The sequence below is a fragment of the Podarcis tiliguerta genome (genome assembly GCF_965153285.1).
Source record: "Podarcis tiliguerta genome assembly, chromosome: 7".
Classification (NCBI taxonomy): Eukaryota; Metazoa; Chordata; class Lepidosauria; order Squamata; family Lacertidae; genus Podarcis; species Podarcis tiliguerta.
In genome coordinates, this window is record NC_139540.1 from 58,524,534 (window position 1) to 58,540,893 (window position 16,360).

Below are 16,360 nucleotides of genomic sequence, written 5' to 3' on the forward strand. Positions count from 1 at the left end.
TGCCATCCCTTGAGGGCGAGCGAGGGAAGAATAACATCCCTACTAATCGACTTATTTTGGCTTCGACGGGCAACTCCAACGCCCTCGGAACCTCGCCGCTCGGCCAACGCCGCCTGCCCGGAAGCTTATTTTCGCGCGCCGAGTCCGCTCTAGCAAGTCCCCGCTCCGCCAGGCTGCTTCCGGGTCAAAGGGACGAAGGGTCAGCCGGAAGTTCGAGGAGTGGAGAAAGATGGTGGCGCGGAGGACTCGCTCGATGTCTAGGAAAAGAGTCGCTGCGGAGGCTGCTGCCGCCGCCGCCGCTTCCTCAGAAGAGGACGAGGAGAGTGACGAGGCTCCCGAGGAGGTGACCTTCGAGAGCGCGCGCGCCGCGGCCGAGGAGGCGCGTCGGTTGGCGGGGGAGCGCGTGCGCAGGTAAAGCTCGGCGTGGGACTCTCTCCATCCCGCGCCTAGAACGACGCCTTGCGCTTCGGGGGTCAGCCTCGTCGTGGCGGGGAAAGGCGGGGGTCGTAGGTGACCGGCGCCTGCCCTCCCTCCCTCCTCCTATGGGGCGGCAGGGGGGGGGGGAGGCAACGCCAAGAGCCTTTATGTGGCAAAATTGAGCCATTCGGCAGGACTGAGGCGCCAGAACCAAAGAGAGAAGCTGACCCAGCTGCACCTTGGGCGTCAAGCAGCTGCTCCTTCTTTTCTTGTTATCGGTCGACCCTTTCTAGTGTTGTACGCTGTTTTGCGTAAAAGGCCGAATTTGTCCATGATAGGCCTCAGCTGTGAGAAAGTATCCCTTACTTCAGTAGGAAAATAGTAGTTGAAGTTTGCTGGGAGCTTGAACGACCAGAAATAGACGCGCACAGTCTCTCCCCCCCCCCCCCCCCGCTTCCAATAGCATAGCTGTGCCCATCCCATAACGTTAAGGGGCTTGCTGCATGCTAGAGAGAAGACAGTATCAGTTCTTCACACAGACAGAGTGAGGAAGTGGTAGTGTGATTCCACCTGGAGAAACACTTGAATTTTCTTCATTCTATCCTAAACGGATCAGTTCTGCAATTCCTCAAGGACCACCTCTCCCCATATAAACTGACCCGGACCCTGAGGTCTGAAGGGTGGCAACAGATAAATAGGGCTTTTCTGCTGTGGCTCCCTTATCCTCTTCCTCCAGGCCTTTGACTAATTAATTTTCTACTGCCTTTTAAATGTGTTGGGGGGGGGGTGTTACTGTTTTGTTTCAACTATTTTGTGCTTTTACCCTGTATTTTTTTATCTTGTGAACCACTGTGAGATCTTCAAATGATGATATTATTATTATTATTATTATTATTATTATTATACAACATCTTAGTCCTAAGGGAATGTATTAGAGGTTTTTCTTGGTAGATTTGACAATACAATGCTGTCTACTGAAAGTAAATTTTCAGTCATTCATATTATAAAGACAATTTACTGTGTTCACGTAATAGGTGTGTTCTCTTCTCTCTTCTAAATATAGACAATTGTGGTCATTGTGAGAATACATCCTTCTTTTCCCCTGAATGCACTTCTTAGTTAGTTTCTCTTAACTTTGTTGATAGCACTTGGAACAAGCACTCACAGTGCTTATAAATACACAATGATTCTTCTTGTGCCCATGTCTTCTCTTCATAAACATCATCTTATTATTTATTTACTTAGAGAAAAGGCTACCTTAAAAGAAAAGAGACGACAGAAAGAAGAACTATTTAAGGAACAAAAGGTAATGTTGAGGTTGGTTTATTTTTCATGCCCAGCAAACTTTCACACTCTGAAAATGTTTAGCAGTTGTACCATACTGCCCCTGCAGTTGCACACCATAAAACTGAGAATCACCATCAATATTCAGTCCCAATGTGTTATTTTGCAGATATATCTGTGTGAGGGATTTACATGTGTAATATACAAATGTTATCTACAAACTAATTTTCTAGAGTTCCCAGATATTTTTAAATGTAAGTGAAATCTTACACATACTCAGTTTTGCATCACTTTTTATCTTAATAACTGCAGTCTATTGAGGTAAACTATTTCACTATACTTTTTAATGTATTTTTAATCCTAGTCCCTCCCTTTGCTTGTTGCAATTTACCATAGTGCACATCTTGGGTACAGCATGGACTGTTTTGCTCAAAGTAGTAACACTTTTCCAACCTACTTGGTTCCTGTTTGTATGGTTTTATAAGGACCCATGAACAAAGTGGAGGCAGGATATAAATATGCAAGCTTAACGACTTACCGTATTTTTCGCTCTATAGGACGCACTTTTTCCCCTCCAAAAATGAAGGGGAAATGTGTGTGCGTCCTATGGAGCGAATGCAGGCTTTCGCTGAAGCCTGGAGAGCGAGAGGGGTCTGTGCGCACTGACCCCTCTCCCTCTCCAGGCTTCAGGAAGCTATCCCCCCCAGGCTCCCCCGGCTTGCGCAGAGTCGCCTGCACCTCGAAGCCCGGGTGCGCTGAGCAGTCGCGCCGGGGCTTCGGGTAGCTGTGCGCAAGCCGCGGGAGGGCTCCCTCGGCTTGCGCAGAGCTGTCTCTTATCCCTAAGCCCCAGCGCGCTGAGCAGTCGCTTCGGGTAGCTTCGGGATAAGAGACAGCTCTGCGCAAGCCTTCACAGGAAAGGCGCTGCGCAGAGAGGGAGAAGGCACAGCGCCCTTCAGCGAAGCTGGAGAAGGAACAGAAGGAGACCCTTCTGTTCCTCCTCGGGCTTCGCTGGACAGACGCGTCGCTGCGAAGCGGGAGGAGGAACAGAAGGAGTCCCTTCTGTTCCTCCTCGGGCTTCGCATGACAGGCGCGTCGCTCAAGGGGCGCTATGCCTTCTCTCTCTTCGCAGCGCCTCTCCTGTTCCTCCTCCCACTTTGCAGCGACGCGCCTGTCCAGCGAAGGAGAGGCGCTGCGCAGAGAGATAGAGAAGGTGCAGCGCCCCTTGAGCGAAGCCGGAGGAGGAACAGAAGGAGAGAGAAGGCGCAGCGCCCCTTGAGAGACGCGCCTGTCATGCGAAGCCCGAGGAGGAACAGAAGGGACTCCTTCTGTTCCTCCTCCCGCTTCGCAGCCACGCGCCTGTCCAGCGAAGCCCGAGGAGGAACAGCAGGGTCTCCAGCAACTACTATTTTCCTTCGCTGAAGGGCGCTGTGCCTTCTCCCTCTCTGCGCAGCACCTTCCCTGTGAAGGAGGGGCGCTGCACAGAGAGAGAGAAGGCGCAGTGCCCCTTCAGCGACGGGTCTGTCCTGGCTTTAGCCCTGCGCAGCCTCTTTGGGCAGGGGGAGCCTTCATCCCGCTGCCCTGAAGAGGCTTGGCACGGTTACCCCAGAGGCCAGAACAGTCACACGGTATCCCAGAAGCCAGATCCCTCTTGCTCTTCTGGCTTCTGGGGTTCAGAATATTTTTTTCTTGTTTTCCGCCTCCCAAAACTAGGTGCGCCCTATGGTGCGAAAAATACGGTAAGCTCTACCATTGTGGGTCAGACAAAAGCTCGATCTAGTTCAGTGTCCTTAAACAGCAGCCAATCAGATGCCTCTGAAAAGTTACAAAGTGTCCCGTTCCCCTTTCCCATGGCAAGACTTGTCTGGAAGTTTAATCTGGGATATACTGAACCTAACTAAACACCTTGTACATATCCCAGCTCATTGGTCATTCAGTCACAAAATCATAACGACCAAATGAGATATCAAGATGAAGCCTATTAATCCTTTTCCCAAATTAATGCATGGTTAGAAACCAAACTTTCCACTCAGCTGTCAGCTAGGCATGGTATACCATTACTGCTAGCATTGTCAGAGGGGTTGGTTAATAATTTGCTAATGTTGGTTTCTTTTAGAAAAGAAAGCTGCTTCCTGAAAATGTGTTGGAGGAGTTGGCATCATCAACACAGACTAGGTAAGCGAAGTATGTTCTGGAGCACCAATAAACGTTTCAGTGAGATTGGGTTGTATGCTTCCTTTGGCTGCAATACTCATAAATGACTAACCCCCACCTACACTGATGGATTTATAATTTCCAACCAACACCAATGGCCAGAACAGGGAGAGCAGCGCATGAATCAAATGTCATAATATGCAGCTGGTGTATGCCCTACCTTTAAAAATGTCTCTTAAATAGTAAGGGAATTGGAAAGTTGAGTTACTGGGCGCTTGCAGAAGCCTTCCTATCTTAGTTTTGCTATTATATTCATGATAGGTAAGCACAGCTATTAACAGTAATTGCTGTGCGTATTTTAATAGGTTCCAAATGAATGGGCCATTTTTGTATTTGTGAATAATTGATCAAAAGGTTCCTTACTAAATGTCTTCCAATGTTAATTTCTCCTTAGCAAAAATCAGCCATCAGCCATGCAAGAGCAAGGTATGTGTATGGTTCTGCCCAAGATTACATTGCGTTTATTATGTACTTTGTATCATGCCATAAATATTAGGATCTACTTGACAATGCCCATAAAATATTATGACTATTATAATAATGACCATGATAACAATTTTTGTGTTGTTCATTAAACTTATAGTTTGAGATAATACTTTCACTTCTCACAAAATGCATTAGTGCTGTAAACTTTGTTCTTTAATTCACATATTCATCATAAATGTGCTGGGTCCCCAATTAGCTGCACCTGTTTCTCTGATAACAGTGGTCACTCTTTCTCTTACCACATACATTTGTGAGTAGTTTAGTTGCTAAAGAGGCTAAAAAAACTACTGGAATGGGTTTGCAACTACAGTGGTACCTCGGGTTAAGTACTTAATTCGTTCCGGAGGTCCGTTCTTAACCTGAAACTGTTCTTAACCTGAAGCACCACTTTAGCTAATGGGGCCTCCTGCTGCTGCCGGAGCACAATTTCTGTTCTCATCCTGAAGCAAAGTTCTTAACCTGAAGCACTATTTCTGGGTTAGCGGAGTGTGTAACCCGAAGCGTATGTAACCCGAGGTACCACTGTAGTTGTAAAGTATTATAGTCCTGCATGGTATCCATTGAGGTGTAAAGTTTCAATGAAAGTTTCCATTATTTTTATAGGTCAGAATGTTGAAGATGATTCTGAAAGTGAGAATGGCCAAAAAGATACAGAGGAAGACAGTGAAGAAAACTTGGCCACTAGGTATGACTGAGCGATTCTTACATGTCATAGTGTTGTAAGAAAAGCCCATTTATTTTGTTCTGCAAGTGCATATGTTCTTATTGCTCCAAATAACCATTTATTTGATCACAAAATCTCAGATCCAGCCGCTTAAAGTACTGTACATAGATAGTGTTGCATGTCAGCTGTATTGCAGGATTTGCCATGTGCAAGATTTGGCTACTTCTGTCCATTCGTTCAGCAAGACTCAGGAAACTGCTGTGCTTGGCTTGAAGACGATCCTGGGTTTTATTACTACAATTACCTTTTTAAAAATCTGATCTTGGAGACCCACAGCCAGTCACAATAGATAGTACTGATATAAGGCATCTTTTATATATTTACTTAGGAAAGTTTATAACCCCGATAGGTTTTTATACTGTCGATGAATTAGCAATGTTCATTTTGAACAAGCCTGAATTATTAGTGAAGCTGAGGAGTTATTTAATTTTATTTTGATAAATCAAGGTTTTAGTTGTAACATTATCCCCCCCCAAGCCATTTTTTAAATCATGCAAGCTTTAAAATTTGCTGCCACGTGTGACAGTGTATGTTTTCACAAAAGACATGTCCATGTTAATACAAAGCCAAGCTTAGAGGCAGCTTCTGTACTTGCAACAGTATCCTGTGAAGACTGTCAATAGTAGGCAAAGTAGGACTGCCCACTAAGTAATAACCTCAATACCTGTTAGGTATTTTTGACTTGTCACTTAAATTAGCTTTATGTATGAGAACCTGATCACATACATTAGATTACTAGGAAAAAAGGGAAGTTGGAAATCATTTGACTAAAACTTTAATATAGGTCTGCTCTAGTAAGAAAAGCTACATTACAGAGAACTAAGTATCATTTTATCATTAGGCACCAAGAAAGCTATATGGCTGTGCAGCTGAAAGATCAGGAGTTAACCAACAAGCAGCAGCAAGTGGCCAAAGACTTCCTACAAAAACACCTCTATGGAAGAGGCTGCCACCGAACAACAGGTACAGTGGCCTTTTGCTTAACACATTTGTAGAGCTATACATACAGCTTATGCTTAATTGACTCTTTGTCTTTTCAGCAAACCAGTATTTTTCTGTTCAAAGCAAGAGAAGTGATGTTAAAAAAGCTGCATTCCAGTTTGTGGATAAGTCTTGGGGTAAGTTTTTTTATTTTTTGAATGTGCATCCTATGTGGGTAATGAAGATGTGGTATGGATACAATCCCCCATGGAGCTGTTTGTTATGTAGGAGCGATGTAAAGGAGGTTTTCTTCCTGGGACAGTGCTTGTAAGTGTCATGTTCAGGTTTGACACTGACCCATCTTTAAAGGACAAGTGTTTTTTTAAAAAGCAGAAAACCCGGCCAGAAATAAACTTGTGTGTTTACAGTATTTTTTACACTGAAGTGTATTTAGCTCAGTGGTCAAACACATGATTTGCAGAAGTTCCCAGTATTTCAAGATAAGCGGGGGAAAGGTTCCCCTGCCTGAAACCCCAGAAGAGCTGTTAGTCAGTGTAAACAATACTGAGCTAGACAGCAGTAGTTCATCTTGGTAGACAAGTCAGCTTTCTATGTTCCTAAAGAAGTTTGCTTTCTTGTTTGTGGGAGATTGGCTGGCCATGTTAATATAAATAAAATAAGGATTGATATAGTCCTGAGCATGGAGCTCAAAGCACCTTGTTTGTTGGTATTATTAGCGAGATCAAACAGGCCTCCTAAGGTAGAGAATGATTTTCTAGATACTGTGTTGAGAGAATGGTATCACGCCTAGTGCTGTGGATAAGTTGATGTGAGACTTAAGCCAAAAACTGTCTGCCTTAATGTACTCAGTTGCTGTGGCTTTCTCAACCCAGAGGTGAAGGGACAATTTGGAAGGGACCTGGCAGCAGCTGTTACTTACCGTATTTTTCGCTCCATAGGACGCACTTTTTCCCCTCCAAAAATGAAGGGGAAATGTGTGTGCGTCCTATGGGGCGAATGCAGGCTTTCGCTGAAGCCTGGAGAGTGAGAGGGGTTGGTGCGCACTGACCCCTCTCGCTCTCCAGACTTCAGGAGAACCCCAGCGCCAGCCCCACAAGGTCGGGGGACAGCGGGGAGGCGGAACGCCGCCATCCCGCTGTCTCCCGATGTGGTTTGGAGGCTGACGGCGGGGAGACGCGTGCTTTTCCCCGCTGCCAGCCCCGCAAGCTCCGGGGACAGCGGGGAGGCGCAGCGCGTCTTCCCGCTGTCCCTGGACCTGGTCTGAAGGCAGGCGGTGGGGAGAAGAGCGCTTCTCCCCGCTGCTGGCCCCACAAGTGCCTGGGGGGGAATAATTTTTTTCCCCTTTATTTCCCCCCAATAAACTTGGTGCGCCCTATGGAGTGAAAAATACGGTAATAAAATCTTTTTCCCCCCTACCAGGTGAAATGGAAAAGCAAAAGGCTAAGAAGTTCACAAAGCACTGGGTTTCTACAAAGATAAGCTGCTGAAACACAGACTACATTTTGACAAGTTGTGGAAAATAAATTGGAGTTTCTAAGTAAGAGCTGTTCAATATGATTTCTTACATGTCTATTGAAAAGAGGCTTCATATAAGCTAACTTCTGTAAATACTATAAAGTATTAAGGGCATTGTCATATTTTTTATCCTGCTTTCTTCTCTAAACAGTGCAGTGTACTTTATTAGCTTTCCACATTTAAGCTAAATTTAATGCTGAAATGCAATTCTATTCCTTAAATCCTTAAAGGATTGGAATGCCTCCTGCAGGGTTACAATTCTGCAGGACAGCTTTTTCATAATTGTTTTTATTTTAACAAATCTCTAGGTTAATAATTGCATATATGCTTGCAAACAATATCTGCTGGAATCTCAATTGCTAAAATAAAAATGCAAAAGAACCAATATGGATTACAAAATCAAGTTTCCTTGGCTCTGAATTTCAACTTTCACATACAAGCTGCACTGTGAAAATAAATACTTCTGATGAAAGCTATGCCACCCCCATTGGTGTTCAGTTAATATTAAAGCAGTGTAAGACAAAAAGTGAACCTAGACTGCTATGATCTCTCATCAAAAGGTTCTTTAAACCCTTTTAACACAAAGGAATCCCCTGCAGCCCATGTCATGACTTTCATAACTAGAGATGTTTAATTAACTAGTCCCAAGTCCAAAACACAACACAAGCAAAGTAAGGTAGCCATCCTACCATATGTAGAAGTATTTAATGGCTGGTTAATTATGGTATCACTACATTTTATTGCAATAGAGTACTCATTTAAGCACTTTTAAAAATGCAGGGTGTACAAAGATTAAATTAAGACTGAAATTGACTAAATATTTGGTTTTTATATAAATAGGCCATAACCACACTGTGTTGACATATAATACTGTTATAATACAACAGTTAAACAGGTGAGTCTACAACATAAGTTGTCTGCAGTTAAACAGGAAACAGAGTTGAAAAGACCATGTTAAAACAAAAACCACTAGGAAACAGGTTGAGATTGTAAGTAGCAACAAACATATTCACTCAGCTCCTGAGTATTTCAAGTTTTACAGTACACATTAAAAATATTTCTTCCCATCAATACTATACAGCCAAACTGTCAGGTACTTATGCATTTTGCAAATTACACTGATTGATCTATGTAATAATGGGGGTGGAAGTTGGCAAATTATCCTGCTTGAAGTTTACATCACCCACATACTAACACATCCACAACATCATCTATTTTGTCCAACCTTCCATGAAGGCAGGACTTTTTTGGTTTGTCTGGAACAATTCAAGGGTTTGTCAATCTGATGTTACCAATGATACTTAACTCTGGTTAAAGATGGAAAATTTATCCTAACAGTAGGTTAGAAAATCATTTGCGTCATGCTGTAAACTAGGAAGCAATGTAAAGCAACAGACCTGTCCTTAGTACATAATTTAAAAAATCCAAACTCCATTCAGCAGAGCTGGTCTACTTTCATGTTGAATATAGCCACATTATACACCTTGGACATCATCATATGCATAGCTAGTGTAGATAATCTTCCACTGTGGCAAATGCACAGGATCCAATTCCTGACCGGGCCATCAATCCTAGACACTGTGAAGCCTGTCCCATTGCAAGAGCAAGTGGAGGTTGCTTTGGTAGATTGTGTGTCTCTGAAAAGATTACATAATATGTTACACTTAAGACCAGGGGAGGGGGAAATCTTTCTTATCAGATACTTTTCCTACAAAAATATTGTGCCTCTACAGTTACCAAACTGGACTTTAACTTCTTCCCAGCATCCCAAAAGAGACTGAATATTTCACATCACAAGACTTTACCATAACATAAACCATACAAGAATTATATGGTATCAAAACCTTGTGAATCTTACCAGTCAAGATTGGTAAGAATTTAAGAATTGGAGGAATTTAAGATTTGTGTCATTTGATGTACCATGTCATACAAAAAATAATCCTTCAATGAAAATGAGTGTGTAACTTTGACATTTACGGCAAAGGGATTTGGTTAAGTGCCAAACATTGCCATTGCAATTGCAACACTACTGTTTTTGGCATACAACACCATAATTGCTTTAGGTTAACTTACAATAATAAATGTGCTATGAAATAAATTTGCAAGCCTTACCTAGTATTGCACTATTGAGAACTGAACACACAGGCTCTCTCTGAATGGGGTCCAGCTGATTTCCTACTGGACTGCTCCAGGGATCTGAATATGCAAGTAAACTGAATGCATCCTGTTGAGAAATCCAGGCTTAATTTTGTCATTATCAAATTATCATCCGATTAAAATCAAGTACACTTACATTATTTTTTTATCTTGCTAAAAAAATTGAGCTTTTGGTAGAGGGCACTATTTATTATTTGCCAAATGTAAATTCCAAATTCTCTTTTAAAATCATGAAAATGATTTTACATTTGTAAAAAGCCACAGTTCCTAACAACTACACAATATGAGATCAAGTGCTCACTATCAGAGCAGGGGTGGGACAGAAAGTGCTTATGAGAAAGGAAACTGGTTTTTTGTTGTGGTTTAATCGTTTGCAACTCTCTGGTTTAATTTAGTCATTTTCCACTACATTTCCTTAAGTATGATCCAATTCATTCCTCCACACAGAATTAAAAACCAAAGCTATTCTAGCTACCAAAAACAAGTCAAACTGCTTTTCAGCTGCACATTGTACTAGTTTTGTTATTTGGGTGGCTATTTGACACAAATAGGTGCAAGCACATTAATGTTTCACAGATAACAAGCTAGTGAGCTGAGAACTGCAAACATCACCCTCTTCCTTGGCATAGACTGGATTGCACATCAGTGTGGATATCCGCGCAAGCTCATATTTTACTGGAAAGACATTTTAACTTACTTTGAGCATTTTCTTATTTGCTGTGTTTTTGCCACACTCTCTTCTTAGCTGCTCACTCATGGCTTGCAATTCTCTGCCAAAATGAATCATTCTTTCAATAGCTGCTTGGCTACCTCCACACAGTTGACGTCTTAACTGACTGGAATCAACCTCTGTGAGAATGATAAGGCACTATCACTAAACAGCACAGCCGTGAGAACACAGTGCTTTGACTACACACAAACTCAATGAATTAGGTCAAAGTAATAATTGTGGTTGATCAATTCAGGGTTTGGGCTTCGGATTTAAGACTTTAATTTCTAATCCATTTTTCAACTTTGAGAACTCTGCAAAGCAGCATACCATAAAAGTGACAACAGCCCAGATAAAACCACATAAAACACACACACACAACCCACCACACAGAACCAAAATTCAAAAGGTATGGCAGAATGATGATTTTATTGTTCTTCCAAAGGAGCCGAGAATGTGGATCTGGAAAGCTTCCTTGGGAAGAAGTTCTACAAAACTGAGGTCAATGCCAAAAGCGCATTATTCTTAGTAGCTGACAAGTCTTGATAGCAGTGGTCTAATAAAAACACAAGCTGGAGCTGTTTAAGTATCTAAGATAGACTTTGGTTACAAGGAAGGTCTGCTGACTCAAATAAAAGCTAATTTAGGTTTGTTTAGTGTGTCTATACTAACCCAGAGGATGGAGGAGGGGAAGCAAGTCATCCAAGTCATTATCAACTGCTTTTGAAACTTCCCTCAAATTCAGAAGCAGTTGTCTATGAGGTAAGCAAGACTTTCTTAGGCTCATGAAACTGGATCCTGACCACTGTAAATATTACTGCAAATGTAACGAAGCAAGCTTTATTTTGATTTTTGTGTGTGTTCTGTTTTTAAAATTAGGCAGTCGTATCAAACATTTCTCATTAGGCAAGATTGTATCGATTAAATGAATTTAAATATACTATTCTGTGATAAGCTATCTTAAACCATGCAACTGATTCTGCAACTTGCTCATGCATTAAAGAAGTATTTGATATGAGATTTTCTGGGCTCACCACATAGCAAGGCATCATGCTAATCTTGCAGACAGACGCTGGGTTTCACAGAATATGCCTTTTTGTGCATGAACATTTTTACAGGGCATGAAAGTGGTGACAATTTCCCCTTCAGTCCAGAAGCCCTTGTGCTGAGTTGGATCCCCTCCATATCATGGTGACGGAAGTTTTATTACAAACAAGTGGGCTTTTATTTTAAATAAAACCTGATAAACATCTGTCTGTAATTTGACACACTATGGAGAAATACCAGAATGTGTTTACAGTACACCCTCCCTAAAATTATAGAAATAAGCACCCATAATTCTTAAAGCAAAGGATATTCACTAACTGTTCCCGATTCTTATGGCTCCAGACCTGATTTAGGCTTGGTAGCTATAGAAATGTAACTGCTTACTGCAAGGAAAACAAACTTTTTGTCCTAGGAAAGTGCTTCTGAATTTTATATTTTGGTATTCCCATGAATTTGTTTTTTAACTAAGTAGTGCCCAAAATGTGGAATGGGGGGGGGGGGGAAGAGGTACATTAATTGTCACAAACACTTTTTGATACACACCTACAACAATAGCTAATCAAAAATTCTTACAGCACTGTTAGTAGGTGTGTGTTTTGTTTTTCAAGGTACACCTTGGGAAAGTATGATGAAAATTTACAAAAACTATCCAGAATGGAGCACAGACATTTGCTAAGTTTGCTCCACTCTCTTTTACATGTAGTTCTCCTTTATCTGATCCATTTAAACAAATTAAGTTTGTTCTGTACCTAAATGCTCTATAAGGCTGCAAGATAGGAAGGATTTGGGGAATGACATCAAAAGCACACTTGCACACTATCCAATCACGCAGGTGCAGACAGCATCCTTGTACCTCATTGGTCTATGACACTGGGAAAATGAGTAACATAGCTCATTATGCAGATCAACTTTCCCCAACCTGGTTCCCTCCAGATATTTTAGAGCACAGCTCTCATCATGCCTAATTATTGCCCATGTTGGCTGGGGCTGATGGGAGTTGTAATCTAAAACATCAGGAGGGCTGAGGCAAAGCTGATGTAGTTGTTTCTACTCATTAGCAGGAAAAGTGTGATGCTGGTGTGAAGAAATTCCACACAATAAGAACCACTTAGGAGTTGTGGTGGGCAAAACGCTGAAGCCATTTCAAGTAGCATCTCTGTGACAATTCCATCTCTTCCAAGATTATGCAAATTCAGAAGATATTTTACAACAACGGGAAGGAAGTGTGAGTCTTTCAAGCCATAGTGAAGCACCACAAGGTAAAAATAATCCAATGCAAACTAAGTAAATTATAAATGCAGACATTACATATAAAGATTTTCCACTTCAGAGCTATATAAACTGCCTGAAAACAGGTTAGGTATGCCTAAATTTCATTTGGAAATAACTGCAAGTAAACAAAACAAAAAAAATGGTGATAGTAATATTAAATATGTAAGAAATTTTGCTGCAGACCCATTTCTGTGTCACATTCTTCCATTTCGTGATCATGTTTAGAACTACCGTTAAGGAAGCCATTGGATGATGTCTCTGCAACCCCATTGGAGTAGTGATCTGTTTCCATGTCTACATCATTGCTGAGAAGAGGAAAAATGCATCATTAAGTTGGAATGGGGGTCTCATTTTTAAATGTGCACCTCACTATGTCCCACAATGCAACTGGGGAAGAATAAAAGCCTATTTTACCACACATCTGCATCTGACTTATGGTAAAAAAAATAATAATAATCACTTGACTGATGGGGTGACAGAGCTCTTCCTTGGATAGTCTGGTTCTCTGTGTGAGCTTGTGCATCCAAAAGTGTTGTAAGAAACATTACTATTGGAATATGAGAAAGTTGAATTTCACGATGAATTCAATACATTATGAAGAATCCTTAATAAGGGGTGGATCAAAGGGTATAAAAGCAAGCCCACCTCAAGCAGGTTGCTCCCATAAGCCTGAGCTTGCTGGCACTGCCATCTTAATTATGCCGCCCTGACAGAAGCACGTGGGTGGCATGGCAATGGGTGGTATGTATGTAGGTGTACTATGAGAGCTGAGAAAGCAAGCTAAGCAATCATGGGCCTCACAGAAACACATGATGGAGTCAGTCCAGTGGTGGTGAAGCCTGCAGGGACCTTGGCACTTGTTGCCCAAATATGCCATATTCTGGCACCAGGCTTGTCTAAAAGCCAGAAGATGAGCTCCTAAAAAGTTAAGTGTGGGCTGTGAATCTCCAAAGACACCACTTTTTATTTATGCTGCCACAGTTCTTGTAATAGCACAATACATAACTACAGGAAACAGGACCAGCTTTCCCTGTTGCTCCTAACCACTTAACCTATGCAACTCATTTTCTTAGCCTATCAGAAATTGGTGCACCAAGTAAAATATAAGCCCCATTCAGATGTAGAGTACATCCAGTATATTCCCACCTATGGTCATATTCACAATTTTCAAACACTGGGATTTCTCTGCAGACAACCACACAAAAGACGTACATATTTTGGGAGCCGTGCTAAAAGCATGACCCTCCACCACATCAACATAGATAGGACCTAAATAGGATAATGCATCAGCAGGGCTAGAGTTTGTCATTTATCCACATTGGTTACAGGCAGGCAAGAATTAAAATAGTTTTAAAATAATAAACACTAAATAGACATGTGAAAAATATTTTATTTGTGGCTCGTGAGTGTGTTTAATTTTTAAAAAATAGACATGGGGTTGTCCAGTTTCTCTCCTCTCAGACAGAGTATCTGAAATATATCCACATGAGAGGTGCTATGTAGATTCCTCTAAACTTTCTCTCTTTGTACGGGGGTTAAGAGAGGGAAGGGGTTTTCACAGAGAAGTATGTGCTGTACAGCAGTTTCAAGAATGGCGGCTGCCTACAGCTTATATGAGACTGGGGAGAAAAGTCCCTGAATAGTAAGTGGTTGACGTGGGGAAAGTAGTGATTGATTAGTGCATACCCCATACTAAAAGCAGAGAGAAAAGTATTTGAATTGAAGCCTACTCACTAGGGTGAGATGAAGGCACTGCAGCTTGTAATAGCCTATACAGGTAACTCACAACTTGCACTTATCTTACTTATGTGATCACAACTTTGCATGGGTGGGGAAAACACCCACTCTCCAATTTACTTGCTCCCCTGCATCTATGCAAAGCTGTGATCATGGGACCCAGATTTGGGAAGGTGTTGCAAGGGCTCTGGCAGCATCCCCAAACCCCTGTGCTGCCTTCCCAAAGCTGGACAAGCAACCCTCCACCTTGCAGTGAAGCCCAGTTCTGGGGGATCCTGGCTTTATGCAATTTCGCTTATATGCATGATGGCTAGGAACGCAGCCGCCACATAAGATCTGAGTTACCTGTCCTAGAAAATCAGTACAATACATAAATCACGAACAGTGGTGGATGAAGAACAGTGGTATCAGGTTGGAATGAGTGTACTTACCTGGAGTAGCTGTTAACTTGCTGTGACCGTGTTACATTTATATTATTGAGCTCTGGTACATTCAAACTGGTGGACTGATGTTTACTGTGACAGTAAGACTGATATGCTTTGTTTGATATCACTCCATTACTGCAACTACTTTCAAAACCTAAAACCCAAAAAGCAAAAATTCTTTTTAAAAATAATCTAGTGTTTGAATTTACAAATGTGTGCTTATTTTGAATATTCATAATTCCATACAACATGAGTTTTGCATAGAGGGCAAGCTAACCTCAAAACAATATGGTTTCTGTCTTTTGGCACCTGAAAGGACTCTCCTCCTATAATCTCTCCTCCCTCCCCAGCAGTAGTATGAACAAGCTGTCCATTATTTGATCTACTGTGGTCTAGATAGCATGGGATGCAGCAAGAGAAACCACTCTTTTTGTAATGAGGTTTATACTTTTGGAAGAATCTCTTTGCTTGATCCTTTTTTGCTTCTTAAATAAAATTATGACAGTGGCAATAGCTGCAGTGGTTAATTGAAAGAGAGGCCCACTTGTCCATACACTATGGGACATGTTTGTCTCTATTGTTAGAAATAGGACAGGTGCAGAAGAAAAGTTGTTAGTGCCAGCAAGGAGCTGAGTGGCAACACTGCGGGACACCAGCCACAACACAAAGCATTTCACATGCTAATAGACAGATGGATGAAAAACTGAAGATCCAGAAGTGAAACACCTCTGTATAACACCAGCTTCTGCCAGCTCAAACTCACCAGAACAGTGTGTGCTACTTCCTTTGCCTGTTGCTAGACTGTGAATATTCATTCCATGGCTGGGGCTCATACTAGGACTACTAAACGATCGAGGACTAACAGGATAGCTATCTTGAGATTTTGGACTGTGACCTCCTAGACATCGTACTTCACTGTCTGTACCATTGACCATTTCTATGAATTGCCGTACCCTAGGAAACGTGAGAGAAGAGTTAGTTTATGAAGCCAATATAATTTCAACAATCTAATTGCTCTCAGTATTATTAATAATTTGCATTATAGTAGTTTGGTTACTGTTTAATACAAATGAAGGTCAGTGAAACATATAATCATTACTGCAGAATGAGAGCATCTACTTCTTCCCCCGCCTTTCCACAGCTGTAACAGTAACTGCCACTTGGAAACCATTCAAAAATAGAAGATTGGGGAATAAATGAAGGAGCTTTGCAGCAGAGGAAGGGCCTTTTCTCAATTCCTAACTGCAGCTGCTTCCTCAAGTCCCATAAGCTTTACAGCAGGTTTTTAATTATTCCTTTTTAAGTGGATTACATGGCCAGTAGTAGATATTCACACACCTTAGCATACAAGAGAAAGACTACTCCAGTGTTGAAGGAGAAAGCGGTGAATTGTATTGCTCATCCCTAGTAATAGGGGCACTATTTTTAATTCTT

The 16,360-nt window shown here is 41.8% G+C and overlaps 2 protein-coding genes across 5 annotated transcripts in view; one reads left to right on the top strand and one right to left on the bottom strand.

The window, feature by feature from the left end:
- Window positions 1-183: 183 nt before the first annotated feature.
- Window positions 184-16,360, top strand: part of NOL7 (nucleolar protein 7) — a 20,617-nt gene continuing 4,440 nt past the window's right edge. The window contains exons 1-9 of one of the 3 annotated variants that reach the window (XR_014513402.1): window positions 184-411; window positions 1,663-1,723; window positions 3,815-3,873; window positions 4,307-4,338; window positions 5,002-5,083; window positions 5,964-6,085; window positions 6,163-6,240; window positions 7,484-7,601; window positions 12,990-13,182. Coding sequence is in view for 1 of the 3 variants with exons in the window: in XM_083449682.1 (XP_083305808.1) it covers window positions 230-411; window positions 1,663-1,723; window positions 3,815-3,873; window positions 4,307-4,338; window positions 5,002-5,083; window positions 5,964-6,085; window positions 6,163-6,240; window positions 7,484-7,551 (684 nt within the window). In the remaining 2 variants the exon portion in view is untranslated. Of the gene's footprint in view, window positions 412-1,662; window positions 1,724-3,814; window positions 3,874-4,306; window positions 4,339-5,001; window positions 5,084-5,963; window positions 6,086-6,162; window positions 6,241-7,483; window positions 7,606-12,989; window positions 13,183-16,360 lie in introns of those variants that run through there. The other 2 variants (XR_014513401.1, XM_083449682.1) reach the window with 2 other exon arrangements.
- Window positions 8,252-16,360, bottom strand: part of RANBP9 (RAN binding protein 9) — a 27,387-nt gene continuing 19,278 nt past the window's right edge. Inside the window, exons 9-14 of one of the 2 annotated variants that reach the window (XM_083449463.1) lie at window positions 15,690-15,880; window positions 14,933-15,080; window positions 12,996-13,069; window positions 10,434-10,585; window positions 9,692-9,803; window positions 8,252-9,216 (exon numbers count right to left, since the gene is read on the bottom strand). In XM_083449463.1, the coding sequence (XP_083305589.1) occupies window positions 9,086-9,216; window positions 9,692-9,803; window positions 10,434-10,585; window positions 12,996-13,069; window positions 14,933-15,080; window positions 15,690-15,880 (808 nt within the window). In that variant the 3' untranslated portion in view covers window positions 8,252-9,085. Of the gene's footprint in view, window positions 9,217-9,691; window positions 9,804-10,433; window positions 10,586-12,947; window positions 13,070-14,932; window positions 15,081-15,689; window positions 15,881-16,360 lie in introns of both variants that reach the window. The other variant, XM_083449462.1, reaches the window with a different exon arrangement.